This window comes from Gopherus evgoodei, chromosome 1 (genome assembly GCF_007399415.2).
Source record: "Gopherus evgoodei ecotype Sinaloan lineage chromosome 1, rGopEvg1_v1.p, whole genome shotgun sequence".
Taxonomy (NCBI): Eukaryota; Metazoa; Chordata; order Testudines; family Testudinidae; genus Gopherus; species Gopherus evgoodei.
Window position 1 is genome coordinate 42,220,609 of NC_044322.1, and position 15,513 is coordinate 42,236,121.

The window sequence follows — 15,513 nt, forward strand, 5'->3', positions numbered from 1 at the left end:
ATTTTATCTCTCGTCTGCAAGGCAGCACATCCATGAGTGCAGTATGGTGAATGCCACTCTGTGTCACTGGTTCAGCACTGAACCAGAAACACCAATACCATTTCCAGCAGCTCCCAAGGCTTTTCCATACAAGTACTGATCTGATCTAGCCCTGCTTAGCTTAGACAGTCTGAGACAACAGCCCAAGGCAGCATGGAAGCAGACTAATGACTGCCCTCCATACACTCAGAGAGACTATTTATTTCATAGTCACACAAACAAAATATTAGAGTTTAAGTTTTATAACCATGGGCTAGTTTCACCTCCCATTAAAGTTAGGGGAAACACTCTCATTGACTTCAGTGAGTGTTGGATTGGGCCCCTATGCACAAACAATTATAACGTGTTTGTCAATATAAAAAATGTCCAAGTAAGTAGCAAACTATTGTCATGAGTTCAGACCGCTGAATAAAGGCTAGCACAATTAATAGTTCCTTTGTCATATCTCGGAGAGTCATATACAGCTGTCCAGAGGCAGCTTTAAACCAAGATACATTATTGTTTATTTATTTGGGTGGAAACCTGAATTTAACTGGGTAGAAATTGTAAAACTAGTTCCTTCTTTTACACCTGTGCCCCTTCTTACATCATCCTACTCTTTACTAGTTACTGAACTGAGAAACCCCCCTCTGCAGTGTGCATAATACCTGCAGAGCCGAACTTCAAAGAGAGGGCTTTATTAAACGGTTCTCCAACTGGAGGTCTGAACAGTGTGACAAGTGGCTGAACTGACCCCTAAGTGCAAGCTGCAAAAAGTAGTTTGCACTCACTCCTTCCATAGCAAACTTCCACAGAAAACCTTCTGCATCATTTAAAAGGATCTTTTTGTCCATGGGTAGGTGCCTCACTCTGATTTGCTATTTGTATTCATTCTATTATTTCGCATTCAGTTCTTAAGCTGAAGGTGATTTGATGGCTTATGGTGACATTTTTATGGCTACATCTCTTCCACAGACTGTCCCACACATGTGGCTTCCAAACTAAACAAGGATTGTGATTATTTAAAGAACCCTCTTGGATTCTTCAGTCCATTCTTCCCTTTCTGATACAAAAATAACACATTGTACTATCTGTAAGTATAAGAACTCTTTTTCAAAGGAAATAAAAAGAGCAGACAGTTTCCTTCCTGGTTATTCTGCAAACTACTTTTCCAGCCTGTTAAACCCTGGACACAAGGCACTTGCCCGGCTTTCTTTCATATGCTCTACTGTACTTGGCGAGCTACAGTATGCAAATAAAAAATGTCAGTATTTTCTGTAACACCAGCAGAATTTGTACACTGTGCATTTTTGAGAATGCAGTAAAAACTAGAGATGAGCCCAGATCTCAAACCTCCAGAGCCAAAGTCTGATGAGTGGCTACAATTCCATGTCCCTCAGAAGAGTGACAGTTGTTCAGGGGATGATGAGGTGCTTGGGGATGATGACAGGGATCACTCTTCATTTGACCATTGTCCCCTTGCTGAGACCACAGAGATTTCATGAGGGTAAGTAGGGCCGGCACTTCCATTTAGGCGACCTAGGCAATCATCTAGGGCACCAGGATTATTGGAGGGGGGCATTTTGCTGGGGGGGCGGCAGGCGGCTCCGGTAGACCTGCCGCAGGCATTCCTGCGGACGGTCCGCTGGTCCCGCGGCTCCGGTGGACCTCCCGCAGGGACGCCTGCGGCAGCTCCACAGGAGGCATGAGACCAGCGGACCCTCCGCAGGAACGCCTGCAGCAGGTCCACCGGAGCCGCAGGAGCAGCGCGCAGGGAGGTGAAATGGCCATGTGCCTAGGGCGCCAAAAACACTGCCGCCGGCCCTGAAGGTAGGAGAGACAGGGTGGGGATGCGTTCTCCCTGAGCATATTCTTTTGGGGGAGCTGATTAAATGATTTGTCTCTCTTTCCTTTGCCAGACATTAGTGCTAGGGCATCTTTAACTCACTGGCCCCCACTTTGGCTAAAGCTTTTTATCAGAACCATCAGAAAGCTCTCTTTATCATCCATGAAGGACACTTATCCAGACAGGAATCCACTATCCTCCCTTTCTCCCCTGCATCAGGCAACAAGGAGACAATGATCCCCAGAAACAAGCCCACAAAATGTTATCAGTAAATGAAAAAATACCTTGTATTGATTATTGAATGAACTGTAACATCACGTTGTCCAGACAAATTAGCTAATCGGCCGGGTGTGTTAAATTACAAGCACTCTAAAATGAATCATTTTTTTAGAATGCCTACACAAATTTAAAATGACTCCCCAAAACATAGCTGGCCACAAGTCCTTTATCTATTGCATGGAACCCTGCTCATATATATACATTGATACCTCTGACTTTTTACAGTGATGAACTGACCAATGCGCCAAGGAAGCCAAAGAACTTGCAACTAGAACATGTCAATCCTGATTTCTTTATCACATTGTATGTGTTGTAGCAGTACCCAAACAAACAGGAATGGGATTCTATTGTACTACAAGCTGTACAAACACACAGGGAGAGAGTTTTTGCCTGGAGGAGCTATTCATATTTTGCCTAATTAAAATGTCTCATATGAAGAGAGATTGAAAAGCTTGGGACTGTTGAGTTGAGAAAAGAGGTTGTGTCAAAAGTGCACACAATAATTAATGGTATGGGAGACATTCAATGAAGTTGAAAAATGACAAGTTTAAATCTGATCAAATAAAATACTTGTTCACGCAATGCACAATTAGCCTCTGGTACGCATTGCCACAAGGCACCATCGAGGCCAAGAGAATTTAAAAAAAAGACTGGACATTCACATGAATAGCATGAGTAGCCTGAGTATGAGTAACAATAACAACCCTTAGCTCCTATAGTAAATATCTCTGAAAGATGTATTTGTGTTTACTGGAAAACTCTTCTGGTTGGACATAGCAGCCCACTTTATATTAAAACCAAGAAAAGGAAAATATCAAAAATGTCTCTTTCCGGCTTATAGGAGCCTGAAATGATAAAATGAATGGGTTGGGTTTTTTATTACACTAAATTTATACTTATCTTCTTCCCTGACCCTGTCTTTCTTGTACTGAAGCAATTCTTCGTTTGAGGTCAGTATAAACACATTCTGAGTTAGCATTTCCCATTGGCTTCCTTTCCAACCAGGTGCAGACCCCCTGCTAAGACTTCCTTGAAACTGCTGTAGTCAGAAATCACACATGCCACTTACCTGCCTTCCTAGTCAGAGCAAGAACTCCACTTATAAGCCGCTTAGAGAAAATAAGAGGGGAAAAGAGGAAAAGTAGATCAAATAGAGAACAAGAACTTAGAGCAATTTTTGTCTTGTTCCCATCTAATGCAATGCTTTACCTTGTACGGTGACATAAGCTGCACTCTCCACAGATCCTTTTAGGTTGGTGGCTATACATCGGTAAAGTCCTTCATCCTCTTTTTTGACTCTTTCAATAAACAGCATTTTGCTTCCTGATGCTAAAATTATTCCTGTGGAGTGAAAGATCTTTAAATGAGTGGGACGTGGAGTATAAACAAAGACAACTCTTTCTGTAAAACAATCCTCTTCTGATTATTAGGGATGAGCCAGACATTACTTAATGCCCTAGGAGGTGGGTGGCTCCTTAATTTTGCGCGTTGGTTTCAGAGTTACAAAGTGTTCACAGGTTCTGAGGCTCTGGTGGAAACTCATAGACTCATACGCTTTAAGGTCAGAAGGGACCATTATGATCATCTAGTCTGACCTCTTGCACAATGCAGGCCACAGAATCTCACCCATCCACTTCTATAACAAACCCCTAACCTACGTCTGAGTTATTGAAGTCCTCAATTTGTGGTTTGAAGACCTCAAGCTGCAGAGAATCCTCCAGCAAGTGATCCATGCCCCATGCTGCAGCGGAAGGTGAAAAACCTCCAAGGCCTCTGCCAATCTGCCCTGGAGGAAAATTCCTTCCTGACCCCAAATATGGCAATCAGCTAAACCCTGAGCATGTGGGCAAGCCTCACCAGCCAGCACCCAGGAAAGAATTCTCTGTAGTAACTCAGATCCCACCCCATCTAACATCCGATCATAGTCCATTGGGCATATTTACTGCTAATAGTGAATGATCAGTTAATTGCCAAAATTAGGCTATCCCATCATACCATCCCAGCCAGAAACTTATCAAGCTTAGTCTTAAAGCCAGATATGTCTTTTGCCCCCACTAGTCCCCTTGGAAGGCTGTTCCAGAACCTCACTCCTCTAATGTTTAGAAACCTTCATCTAATTTCAAGTCTAAACTTCCTAGTGTCCAGTTTATATCTATTTGTTCTTGTGTCCACATTGGTACTAAGCTTAAATAATTCCTCTTCCTCCCTGATATTTATCCCTCTGATATATTTATAAAGAGCAATCATATCCCCCCTCAACCTTCTTTTGGTTAGGCTAAACAAGCCAAGCTCTTTGAGTCTCCTTTCATAAAACAGGTTTGCCATTCCTTGGATCATCCTAGTAACCCATCTCTGAACCTGTTCCAGTTTGAATTCATCACTGGTGTTTATATAGCACTTACATTAGTAAGAAAGCTCCTTCTATGGCAATGGTCTTGAAAGTGCTTTATTTCTGGGTGTAATGCTTAGTACTGGGCTTAGACCTCGATCCAGGCAAACACTTTTTTGTGTTTAACTTTAAACACACAGGTAGTAGTTCCACTGAAGTCAATGGGAGTATTCACGTTGGTCCTATTGTAACCAATGTGCTCAGTACTGAGTGTTTGCAGGATTGGGTCCTATATCTGGTCTGGTGTCTTATTCCTGCAAGAGCATACTGTGGTCTGGGGATTATTATTGGTAAATATTCTAAGCTTTTTCCAGTTGCTTACGTTCCTTACAAGATAATTAGAGATGGCCAAAGCTAGAAGCTTGAACACAAACCTCCTTGGATTTTGCTACAAGGGATTGGGGATTGGATTCCAATTCCTGTAGTCAAACTTTGGTTACAGATCAAGTGTAAAACCAATAGAGCCCTATTTTCCAGTTCTGGTTAGGATATGGCTGAAATCTCATTACATTTCCCCCATCCAAGATTCCCATCAAATGGGGCTGAAGTCTCCCAGAATGGTTTGCATGATTTTGATGCCATTTTAGCTGAACATTTAGCCCAACTAAGCCTTGAACCCAATGCAATGTTAATCCAGCGCTAAACTGCCCCCGCCCCCAGCTCTTTTCGAGCTACGGCAAGAAAAGCAAATCCAAGTCCAACACAGTAACAGCTCCTGGGTTTCTCATGATAGGATGCAATGCTACACGAGGAACGGACCCCGCTATTACAGGCAGATGAATTCCAATTCTGCTCTGGTATCCCAATACCAGACCTGTCCAGTGGTTAGGGTGCCAGCCTTGGGAGACCCATGCACAAATTCTTGCTCTCCCATGGATTTCCTGTGTGACTGTGGGAAAAAGTAACTTAGGCACAGAGAGGCTAAGATCTCCCACTTGTAAAAGGGGGGAGGGGAAAGTCCTGCCCAACCTCACAGGAGTGTTGTCAGGATGAACACATTAAAGACTGTGAAGTGCTCGGATACTATGGTAACAGGGGGACATAAGTATCTAAGGCTATGTCTACACTGGTAATTGAACAACAAAACTTTTGTCTTTCAGAGGTGATTTAAAAAAAAACAAACCCTGAAAGACACAAGTTTTGCTGGCGACACGTGCCAGTGTGAACAGTGTGTCCTGCCAACAACGCAAATGCTGCTCGTTGGGGGTGGACGTTTTCTGTCGGCAGGCGAGCTGACAAACAGCGGCTACACTGCATGACTTTTAGCGGCACAGCTGTGGCAACACAGACCTGTCGCCAAAAGCAGTGTGGTGTAGACATAGCAGAAGAGATACAGAGCAGATATAAGAGAGTGAGGAGGGGAAAGCATGTTTGCAGCTCTCACCTGGTTCTTGCTGTATTTCTTCGTGGTTTTTAAACCAGGATATGTGGGGCTCGGGGATGCCTTGAGCCTGACATTCTAAAGTAGCGGAATTGCTGGTGTTCACAATCTGATCACTGAGGTTGCGCAGGAGAGATGGTGCTTCCTGAGCTACAAAATAAAACGAGAGTTCAACGATTACATTCCTTTAATCATGTGCGTAGATGTTTAAAATAATCTCTTGCATGGTCATTAATGAGGTTTTAAAATGTCAGCTCTTTCTAGAGACATTCTACCAAATTCCAGGCTTACACTCTCCCTACTTACTATCCCTGTTTGAAAAGAATATTTAGTGTGGCTTAGTGACGCCTTTTCCTTTTGAGATAATTTCCTTTCATCAGTTGTAACTGGTTATAATACAGATCCTAATGGAAATAATCCAACAACAGATGCTGTGTTAAGACAAGTGTTCTGCATTCATTCTCTTACAAGCTAAAGTATCGACTCTTTGTGATCTCTGGATTTTACATATTTTCAGGAGAAATGAACTATGAAAGGCAAGACTTTAAATAGATTCTAAGGGATCTGATCCTTAGGTTAGAACACTCCAGAATTAGCGATAGCTTTATACAATTAGATGTTGCATATATACTAGTCTGTGCATGAATACCATTTACATAGTTTACTCACTGGAAAGATCAACTTTACTGTGAGCCCTGTTCAGTAAACAATCATACTTCAAAACCAGAGTGTGAGCATTGAATCATTGAGTTGTATCCTCCCTCCTCCCCAAGTCTTCATATATCTTTGGCATTTGTGTTTAGCTGAACTCAAGGAATCTCAACAAAACCACATGACAGCTAGCCAAACATAAATAGTCCTTGCATTTGTGAGAAATGTGTCTGTTTTTCCCAGGCAACATTCTTTCCCATAATGCAAGTGTCTAAAACACTGATTCCAGAGGCAGAAGTCCAGTTCCAGGGTCAGTGCTAAATAACAGCATATAATTCCTATTTTACATAAGCCACTTTTACAGATTAAAGTTCATTCAAATGTATGAAATAAAATGGAGTTCACTGACTTTCTAGCTAGTGTTTTGGAAGTACACCTCAGCGTGTTCTGATTCTGTCCAGCATGCACATCCCCCAACCAAGGATAAGAACCTCCCCAAAAAGTTCAACAAGCACAATATTAAATCATCCCTGGGCACCCAAAGCAAGCAGACAATCCTGATGTTGTTTTCCTCCCCATCTCCAAACCAATCAATTTCCCCCTTCCTTCTTGCACAAAGTTGAAAGCTGTTATGACCAAGATCAGGAGGATAGCCCCAGAGCTGATGGTGATTGTACAGCAACAACTTTTCTACCACATTTGCAACTTCTTATATTATCCCTTTGGTACTTTGGTCCTGTAGAGTGCAGTGCATTCCTGCACAGTCCTGCACTGCATTGCAGATTTCCTTGAATTCCCAGTTCCTGCAGGAACTGGTTGATGCTGTAATTTTTCTCTGCAAGGAAACTTCCAAGATTAGGGTTCACTTTTTCACAGCAACATATATCTATATGCTAAAATCAAGTACAGCATCAGTTTAATGTCTGACACATCTTTTGTTGGGAGCATTATATGTTAATCTTTCAGAAGGGCAGACTTCATGATCCAACAGGTCTTTCCATCTCCACTATAATCTGACTATCTGACATGATTAAAAACTCTCCAATACATTTCACACTAGTTCTTAGTCCATTTATATAATGTGTATAAACTCAAAAGCACTGAAAGCTTTTCAGAATTTCTGAAATGAATGACCTCTGCTAGACGTTTATCCCCTGAAATCAATTCCAACATATCTATGAAACATCTGTGTCTGACTTTTTGTCTATGTCCAAGCTGGAATGTACATTCTTTGGGGCAATGACCATTATCTTATATGTTTATAGTGTAACAAATAATCTGTTCTTATCAACAAACAACAATTCCAGTGAGTGAAGTTCAGATGTATATTCTTCATCAAATCTATATGCATTCGTATTAACATCAACAATGATTTCTCCCCATCGAACAAGATTGCCCTCTTTTCAGCTATGGATCCTGGACATTTACATTGTGATTCCATTTTAGCAAAATAAGCTGTCCATGAAGATGTATTGTTTGAAAATATGTTCACACACAGATTTAAGTCACTTGGTCCAAGTTTTGTATTTATAAATAATCCCCACAGAACAACACAACCAACCCATCCAAAATGAGGTGTGACAGGATGACAGAACAAAGGCAAATCACACATTCTGTAAGTTATTTCTGATTAATTTTAATTTGTTTATATCCATACACTAAAGACGGGTTTTCATAGTGAGCAAAACTTTCTTGCTTAAAACTTTGAGCCAGTTACCATTCACATATTTTAAAGAATTTCTTTGCCATAGTTGGAGGGTTTTCAAGGAAGTGGTTAAAACAAGAGGTTTCTCTCTCCCAGACCACCTGCTTCTCTGTTTGAAGCTGGAGTGAAGCCATAGGATGGGATTTTCTAAAGCACTCAGTGTTGGCCTAACTGTGCTCCCGTTGAAGTCAGGTAACACTCCTATTGTCTTGAGTAGGAGCAGAGCGAAGTCACTGCTCAGCGCTTTTGAAAAGTCTCACCCCTAAAGCTGAATGTTGCACATTAGCATCATAGCCATCATGTCTCTCTGTGAGGTCATAAACATGGGCTGATGGACCAGTTTTGCCCTCAGTTACACCCGGGGAACCTCACTGTATGCAGAATTTGGCCCAGTGGAGTTACATGGGGGTGTCACTGAGGGCAGAGCATGGCCCTATAACTTCAGAGTACAGTGACTCCAAGTGACACTGTTGCTGTGAGAATGCAAAAGCTCTATCACAAAATCAATCCTTAGCAATAGGGAAAATATGAAGAGTTGTTAGCACTTTTTGTATAACTTTTCATTTCACATACTTTTACCTTAGTATGCTTAATGCTCCTTTTTTTTAAAACCAGTCTGAAAATATAAATACATAGTTGCATTTTAACACTCGTTTTTAAAAAAAGAATATAAATTTAAATTACATAATTATTCTCTCCAAGTAATATGCTACTCAGAGGGAGTTAGAGAAACAGCCAGAAATTGACATGATTCTTCAGTTTAATCTGATGAGATCAGCACTGACAATAACTGTATCTCATCATCAAATGCAGAACCCTTTTCCTCACACAGTTTCACTGAGGTTCTTCCACACCGTCCGACACTGGCAGCTCTGACCGGGCACTAACATAGCATTGTACAGCATCATTAGGCTTGGCCAACACCATACTAGGAAGTGGCTATCAAGATGTCCCTTAGGGCAATGTGATATACATCGTCACTTGGACAGTTTCTAATCACAATATCAGTTTGTGACCCAGGCTCATATTACCTGGTTGCTGCCAGCAACTGACTGCTACAAGCTACCGCACTCTGGCTTCCAATTCCATTAAAAATGCATAAAGTCCTGTCACTGCAGTCCACCGGGCCACCAAATGTTTTCTCAAGCACAGTCCCATAAAGAGGGAGCCCTGCATTGTCACAACAAAACAAGCTTGCCCCATTTTAAAAGCAATTACCATTATCATTTCACTTGCTTTTTAAGCATATTTTTTTTTTAAAAAAGAGCGAAAGAGACCCAAATTCCTTTGCAAGAACACATTGTTTCTGGGAACCATCATGCTAATAATGAACAAAAGAGCTACTGTACACAAGAAGGCTGTAGGTGACATTTCAAGATCTAAACGATTATTCTTTTCTTTACTCTGACAACTTCCAGGTTACTAATTGTTTTCTAAGCATTTTAGGCTCCATGAAGCTGGCATGATGGGGAAATGCTATTGTTTACCCTTTCACACTTGACAAAAGCAATTCCCACGTGAAAGACCAGTTTGGCCGTGGGACACAGTCCCAATACCTAAAGGAGGAAACAGTCTGGTGAGTTCCCAAGACCAAGGAGTTGTCATGTTGTCACCCTCTATTTTAGAAGCACAGCCACTTTGTTCCGTTTGTGATGGCTATTTTGGTCACTCTGGCTTGTTTTGTTATGGCTTATGTAAATCCTTTATAAATGATAAGTCATAAATGAAACCAAAATTATAAAAGCTACATAGTGTAAAAAAATAAAATTATTAGATCTATTAAAAATAGTAACTTCTTCCTTATACTGGATTTATAATACACAGAAACAACTCGTAGTGAAATCATGTAAAAAGGAAATGCTTAAAAGGAAGTTTAGATTACCCTTAATTCTCCTTCAGTAGTTTGGCCATTTCTTAATCCCCATAATAAATCCTATTGTCATCTGCACACCAAAAGGAAGGGATTTTTTAATGGCCTTAATTTTAAATTTAAATTTGGAAGAATGTATTCAGCATTTCACTGTGATGGCTTTAGGCTTGTCAATGGAATGAGTGTAGCACTTCTACTTTAATGAGATAATTATAACATTACAAGGTCTTTTGTCCTCATGCCAGCCACAGAATTCTTGCTGATGTCCACAGGTCTTTTTTGGTAGTGCAATAATTAACTTTAAAACTGACCAATGCAGCAATGGGAAATCAACCTGGATTTATTTGGAGAAACAGGGTTCATCTCTGTCAGTTTTAAAAAATGATAAGATAGGTCTGTGCATTATATTAATATTTTTATTTCTTTCCTGCATCCACAGGGCCTTCCTCGAGAAGATAGTTCATAAGATTAATGTACTCAGCATAGAAAATTATTTCAAATAAATAAGCATTAGAACTTGCTCAGCAGGTAATATTTATAAATCCACCAAAATCCGATTGAAATAAAAACGTATAGTCCAGTCAATCTCAATCCTCATTCCACACTTCAAAATTAACTTATTAAATGTCCATTGTTGACCAAAACCAGCAGTTTATAAAGTTAATCAGTTTATGCAGCTTTGACTTTCGAAGAGGCCGATACCAAAGTGGAAGATAAAACTGGTCCAAAGTTTTCATTATCACTCAGTAGGAGGCAGCAACGGACACAACAACACAACATACACAATGCAGTACAGGGGATCTTCCAAACCCCAACTTCCACCAGCTTTGCCAAAGCAGAACACACCCGTCTGAACTGAACTGGTTATGTTTTTGTTTCGCTACTCCTCCTACGTCCATACCCATTTTTGGAGGTGCACCACCTCAGAGCCTGAAAGGTAGCAACTGTAATAAAAAATCAAGATGATATGAGACAACTGTGACTTTTTAATGAGTCCTTTAATGTTTTACAGTGTTTTGTGTTGTACAATCATTCCTTGTGCTTTTAAATTTGAGGATCCGAGAGTAAACAGCCTTTTTGTTGCAGTGCTCACCTCTAATCGTAACGTCTTTCTTTTGAAGCACTTCTTCCCCCGAGTATATGTTCCTTGCTCTGCAGGCGTAGGTCCCTGAGTGTTCCAGGGAAACATTCTTGATGGTGAGAATGAGGGTGGTGGAGTATTCCTTAATGATGTGCTTTTTTGCTTTTGTTTGATTATTAACTGTTCTTGGCAAAATCCAAGCAATGTCTTTGTACAGGAATTTGTTGACTGAACAGGACAATATCAGGTTCTCTCCTTCAATGGGCATTTTTTCCAAATTAATATGAAATCCATTTGGCACATCTGTCAAAAATCAAGAACATTTTTAGTTATAGGAAAATCATTGGTCAAAACTAAAATTATTTCTATTTTCCTGTTAGCCTGAAGATCCTTCAGCTAATATTTTCAATGGCTTCCTGCTAAAGTCTCTAGCCTTTCTTCCTTCACCCTGGACTGCCTCAGTTCTTGTATGCAGTGTAGTTATAGCTGTGTCAGTCCCAGGATATTAGAGAGACAAGATGGGTGAGGTAATATCTTTTATTGGACCAACTTCTGTTGGTGAGAGAGACAAGCTTTTGAGCCACAAAGAAGAGCTCTGTGTGGCCTCAAAACTTGTCTCTCTTGCCGAGGTCCAATAAAATATATTATCTCACCCACCCTACCTCTGTTCTTCTCACTTGACTCAACAAAGAGAGCACTCTCCACTCGTAATGGATACACGAGGGCTGCTCTTCAGCTGGTGTAAATTGGCATCTTTCAGTTGACTTCATTGGAGCTAAGCGATTTGCCCTAGCTGAAGATCTGGCCCGTCATGCTACGACAGTCTGCAGTAGAGTACAAAGAGCAGAAAGTATTGAAAAAGGGCACACTAAGATCAGGGAGAGAAATATCTGGTTTCAGCTAGAGCTAGTGCAATAGTTTAAAAGGTGTGAATATATTGGGCAATAGAAGTGCACAAGGCAGGTCACAACATTTTATTAAAGTGATTGCTTGTTATTCATGAGTATTCAGACAACTCGGAGGTATTTATTAAAGCTCTTGCAAATCCTGAAGATTTAATGATTATTTGAATTAATGATTATTTTTCTGGGAATTCACACCAGAAGTAAGCTATTTTAGTCACTCAAGTAGAGACCAGAAACAATACCATGTGACCTAGGTGACCAACTATAGAGCTAATATTTGGTCAGAAACAGCCTATAGGATGAAAATTATTCCTCCAAACTATTAGGTGAACACTTGCAAAAAGTGAGTCAATTCAAAGAAAATCAGGATCAGCTCATCAACAATTTGCTAAACATAAATGTTGCAAAATTTATAACTAATATGATTCATAATGGGTAGTTTGACCAGCTGTTACTTCAGCCAACAAAAATAAAAGTAGATTTGTGGTTCATCATCAGAAAATTGCAGCCTCCTTTGCCTGGAAAGTGCTGGCTATCCCATGCCTGGTTATACTCCATTACACAGCCTTTAGAGGCTTGAGCTTGCTCCATGGAAGCCAATGTGAATTATGCCAGTGGCTTCAGTGAAACTAGAAGGCTCCTGGTGAAAATCAAATTAAAATTGCTGTTCCAAAATGGAACCTCTCTTGGTTTAATTTAAAATTAGTTCCCCTTTCTTGTTTAATTGCACCTGACTTATATAACTTAATGTCAAAAGGTGGCAGGTTTCACTTGTTCTCTAATTGTTAATTTCCACAGCATTTGTCTGTGAACTTCACTTGAAATAATAGAAACAGGGATTGTTTCTGGCATTATTATTCCCTAGCACTCCAGTCTGTTCTGTTAGAACATGGAATTACTGTACTTCATGCTTTCATACACTTGTCTTATCTGTCAGAAACATGGACTCCCCTTGACCAAGACTTACATTTAACACTGTACTTCCCTATATTAATTTTGGATGGATCCATTCGGTTAGCTATTGGGTAAATGAGCTCGTATCAAATCCCAGATCCAAACTCCCTCCAATTTTGGAAGTGCTCAGAAACCAGAGAGAGACCTACAATTTGTGGTTTGAATCCACCTTTATTGTTGTAATGAGAAGGAAATGTGGAGTCTCCATTCCGTTGATACAGAAATGTCAAAGGTGAGTTGAACGGAAACTGCTAAATCAAAGTATTTGGTCCTGCCATGAATGCAGGGGACTGGACTCGATGACCTCTCGAGGTCCCTTCCAGTCCAGGAATCTATGAATCTACGAATAAGATATGGGATATGGGCACACTTCTCTTATAATGTCTGGCCTTTTTTCACCTCTCTCACACACAAAGACATTGGGAAAACTTTACATTTAAGGGATGAGAGTGAAAAATAAGAGCTATTGGGCCATATTTGGTGCTGACGAGCAACTTCTGCAACTTCTTTGGTTTACCCAGGATTATATGAGACCAGATTTTGAACTCAGAAAAACCAATGTAAATCAAGAGTTCTTGAGAGCCAAACTTGCCTTTGAGGTAACTGGTTTGTTTTAGTATCAGAGGGGTAGCTGTGTTAGTCTGGAACTGTAAAAAGCAACAAAGAGTCCTGTGGCACCTTATAGACTAACAGATGTATTGGAGCATAAGCTTTCATCTGATGAAGTGGGGATTCACCCACGAAAGCTCACGATCCAATACGTCTGTTAGTCTATAAGGTACCACAGGACTCTTTGTTGGTTTGTTTTAAAACATTAGGCCAGGGGTAGGCAACCTGTGGCACGTGCACCGAAGGCAGCACATGAGCTGATTTTCAGTGGCACTCACACTGCCTGGGTCCTGGCCACCGGTCCAGGGGGCTCTGCATTTTAATTTAATTTTAAATGAAGCTTCCTAAACATTTTAAAAACCTTATTTACTTTACACACAACACTAGTTTGTTATATATTATAGACTTATAGAAAGAGACCTTCTAAAAACGTTAAAATGTATTACTGGCATGCAAAACCTTAAATTAGAGTGAATAAATAAAGACTTGGCACACCACTTCTGAAAGGTTGCTGACCCCTGCATTAGGCCATAATCAGACTTATTGTAAGGAGGTACAGCAACTTCCCTGGGCCCAACTCTTGCTTAAAGCATACTATCTGGTTTACTTGAGTTACAGCATCACCTTAGACCAGCTCTGAATTTGACCCAGTGTGTCAAGAAATAGCAAAGCATCCATCTGAAATTCTTTTAATTTGAAAATGTCAGTGCTCAGAAAAGGCTAGGAAAAGCCAAGCAAAATTCTTACGATGAAATCAAGGAGGACCGTGAGACTCAGCGGGAGATGACCTATTTTTAACATGAAAGGATAATACGCCCTCAGAATAACATAGCTATAACTCCTTTATGGTATCACATTTGGGACATTTCCTAGATGTCACCAGTGAAGAAAAACACTTTAAAAAAAGACCAAGTCTGAGGACAAAAGCAAAATGCACTAAATTCTAGTCGAATAATTTGTTTAAAGACTCCAAACTCCTAATATCTGACACCTAGCACCAAATCTAATAGCCTGAGGCGAGCTAAGTAACATGGCTGGAATAATGTAAAAAAGTTTTATTTACTTTAGTGATTCGAAGCTTCCTGTGGAAATAGCTCCCAGGTTTCCTGATGGAAGATTTTGTTTATCTTTGCCAAGCACCATCAGGAATCTCAAAATAAAACGCGTCTAGTGACATTGGGAAACCAGGGAGATAAGGCATAGCTGTTCCTGTCTCACCCTCAGTAATTGCAAACACACCCATGGGTCTGCTGTGTGCCAGCAAAACATCCCCAAAAGTAGGGGAAGGGACAGGTGGGAGGGGGAGGGGGAGGGGCCTAGCGCAGTGTAATTTGGCACACAGGAATTACTCTCCAGACTGCCCCAGTACCAATAAGCAGGAAGTCTTTCAGGAGGGAACTCCATATTTTCTCTGCATAAGATAAGTGCCTATGGTTATTTGATGGACTAAGGCAAAGATGCACATTTAAAAACACATTGAAACAAAGCCTAAAAGTAACCCGGCTCTTGACTGGCCATAGGAAGGAAAAGCTATTCAAGGGCATATCAGATTTACTTCTTGGAGATCCCAAATCGCACTCCCCTCAAGCGAGGGGTGTAAAGTTGCACCCTCATAAATCTCCCCAAAATACAGATGAGAATTAAATACCAACCTCAGAAGGGTTTGACCCCACATGATAATCTCTAGCCTTTTACCTGTGCTCTCTCGCTCCTCCCCGCCCCTATCTCTCTCTATAGGAAGTAGAGCCCGTGGAAGTAGAGTGCTGCCAGGAGCAGCCCCAGGGATGCTGGAACAATTTTTATGGAGGGGTGCTGAGAGCCTTGA

The 15,513-nt window shown here is 40.8% G+C and overlaps 1 protein-coding gene across 2 annotated transcripts in view; it reads right to left on the reverse strand.

Moving 5' to 3' along the window:
* FLT1 (fms related tyrosine kinase 1) overlaps positions 1-15,513 on the reverse strand; it is a 159,943-nt gene that overhangs the window by 54,496 nt on the left and 89,934 nt on the right. The window contains exons 13-15 of one of the 2 annotated variants that reach the window (XM_030562729.1): positions 11,233-11,523; positions 5,917-6,063; positions 3,353-3,484 (exon numbers count right to left, since the gene is read on the reverse strand). In XM_030562729.1, the coding sequence (XP_030418589.1) occupies positions 3,353-3,484; positions 5,917-6,063; positions 11,233-11,523 (570 nt within the window). Of the gene's footprint in view, positions 1-3,352; positions 3,485-5,916; positions 6,064-8,204; positions 11,084-11,232; positions 11,524-15,513 lie in introns of those variants that run through there. The other variant, XM_030562736.1, reaches the window with a different exon arrangement.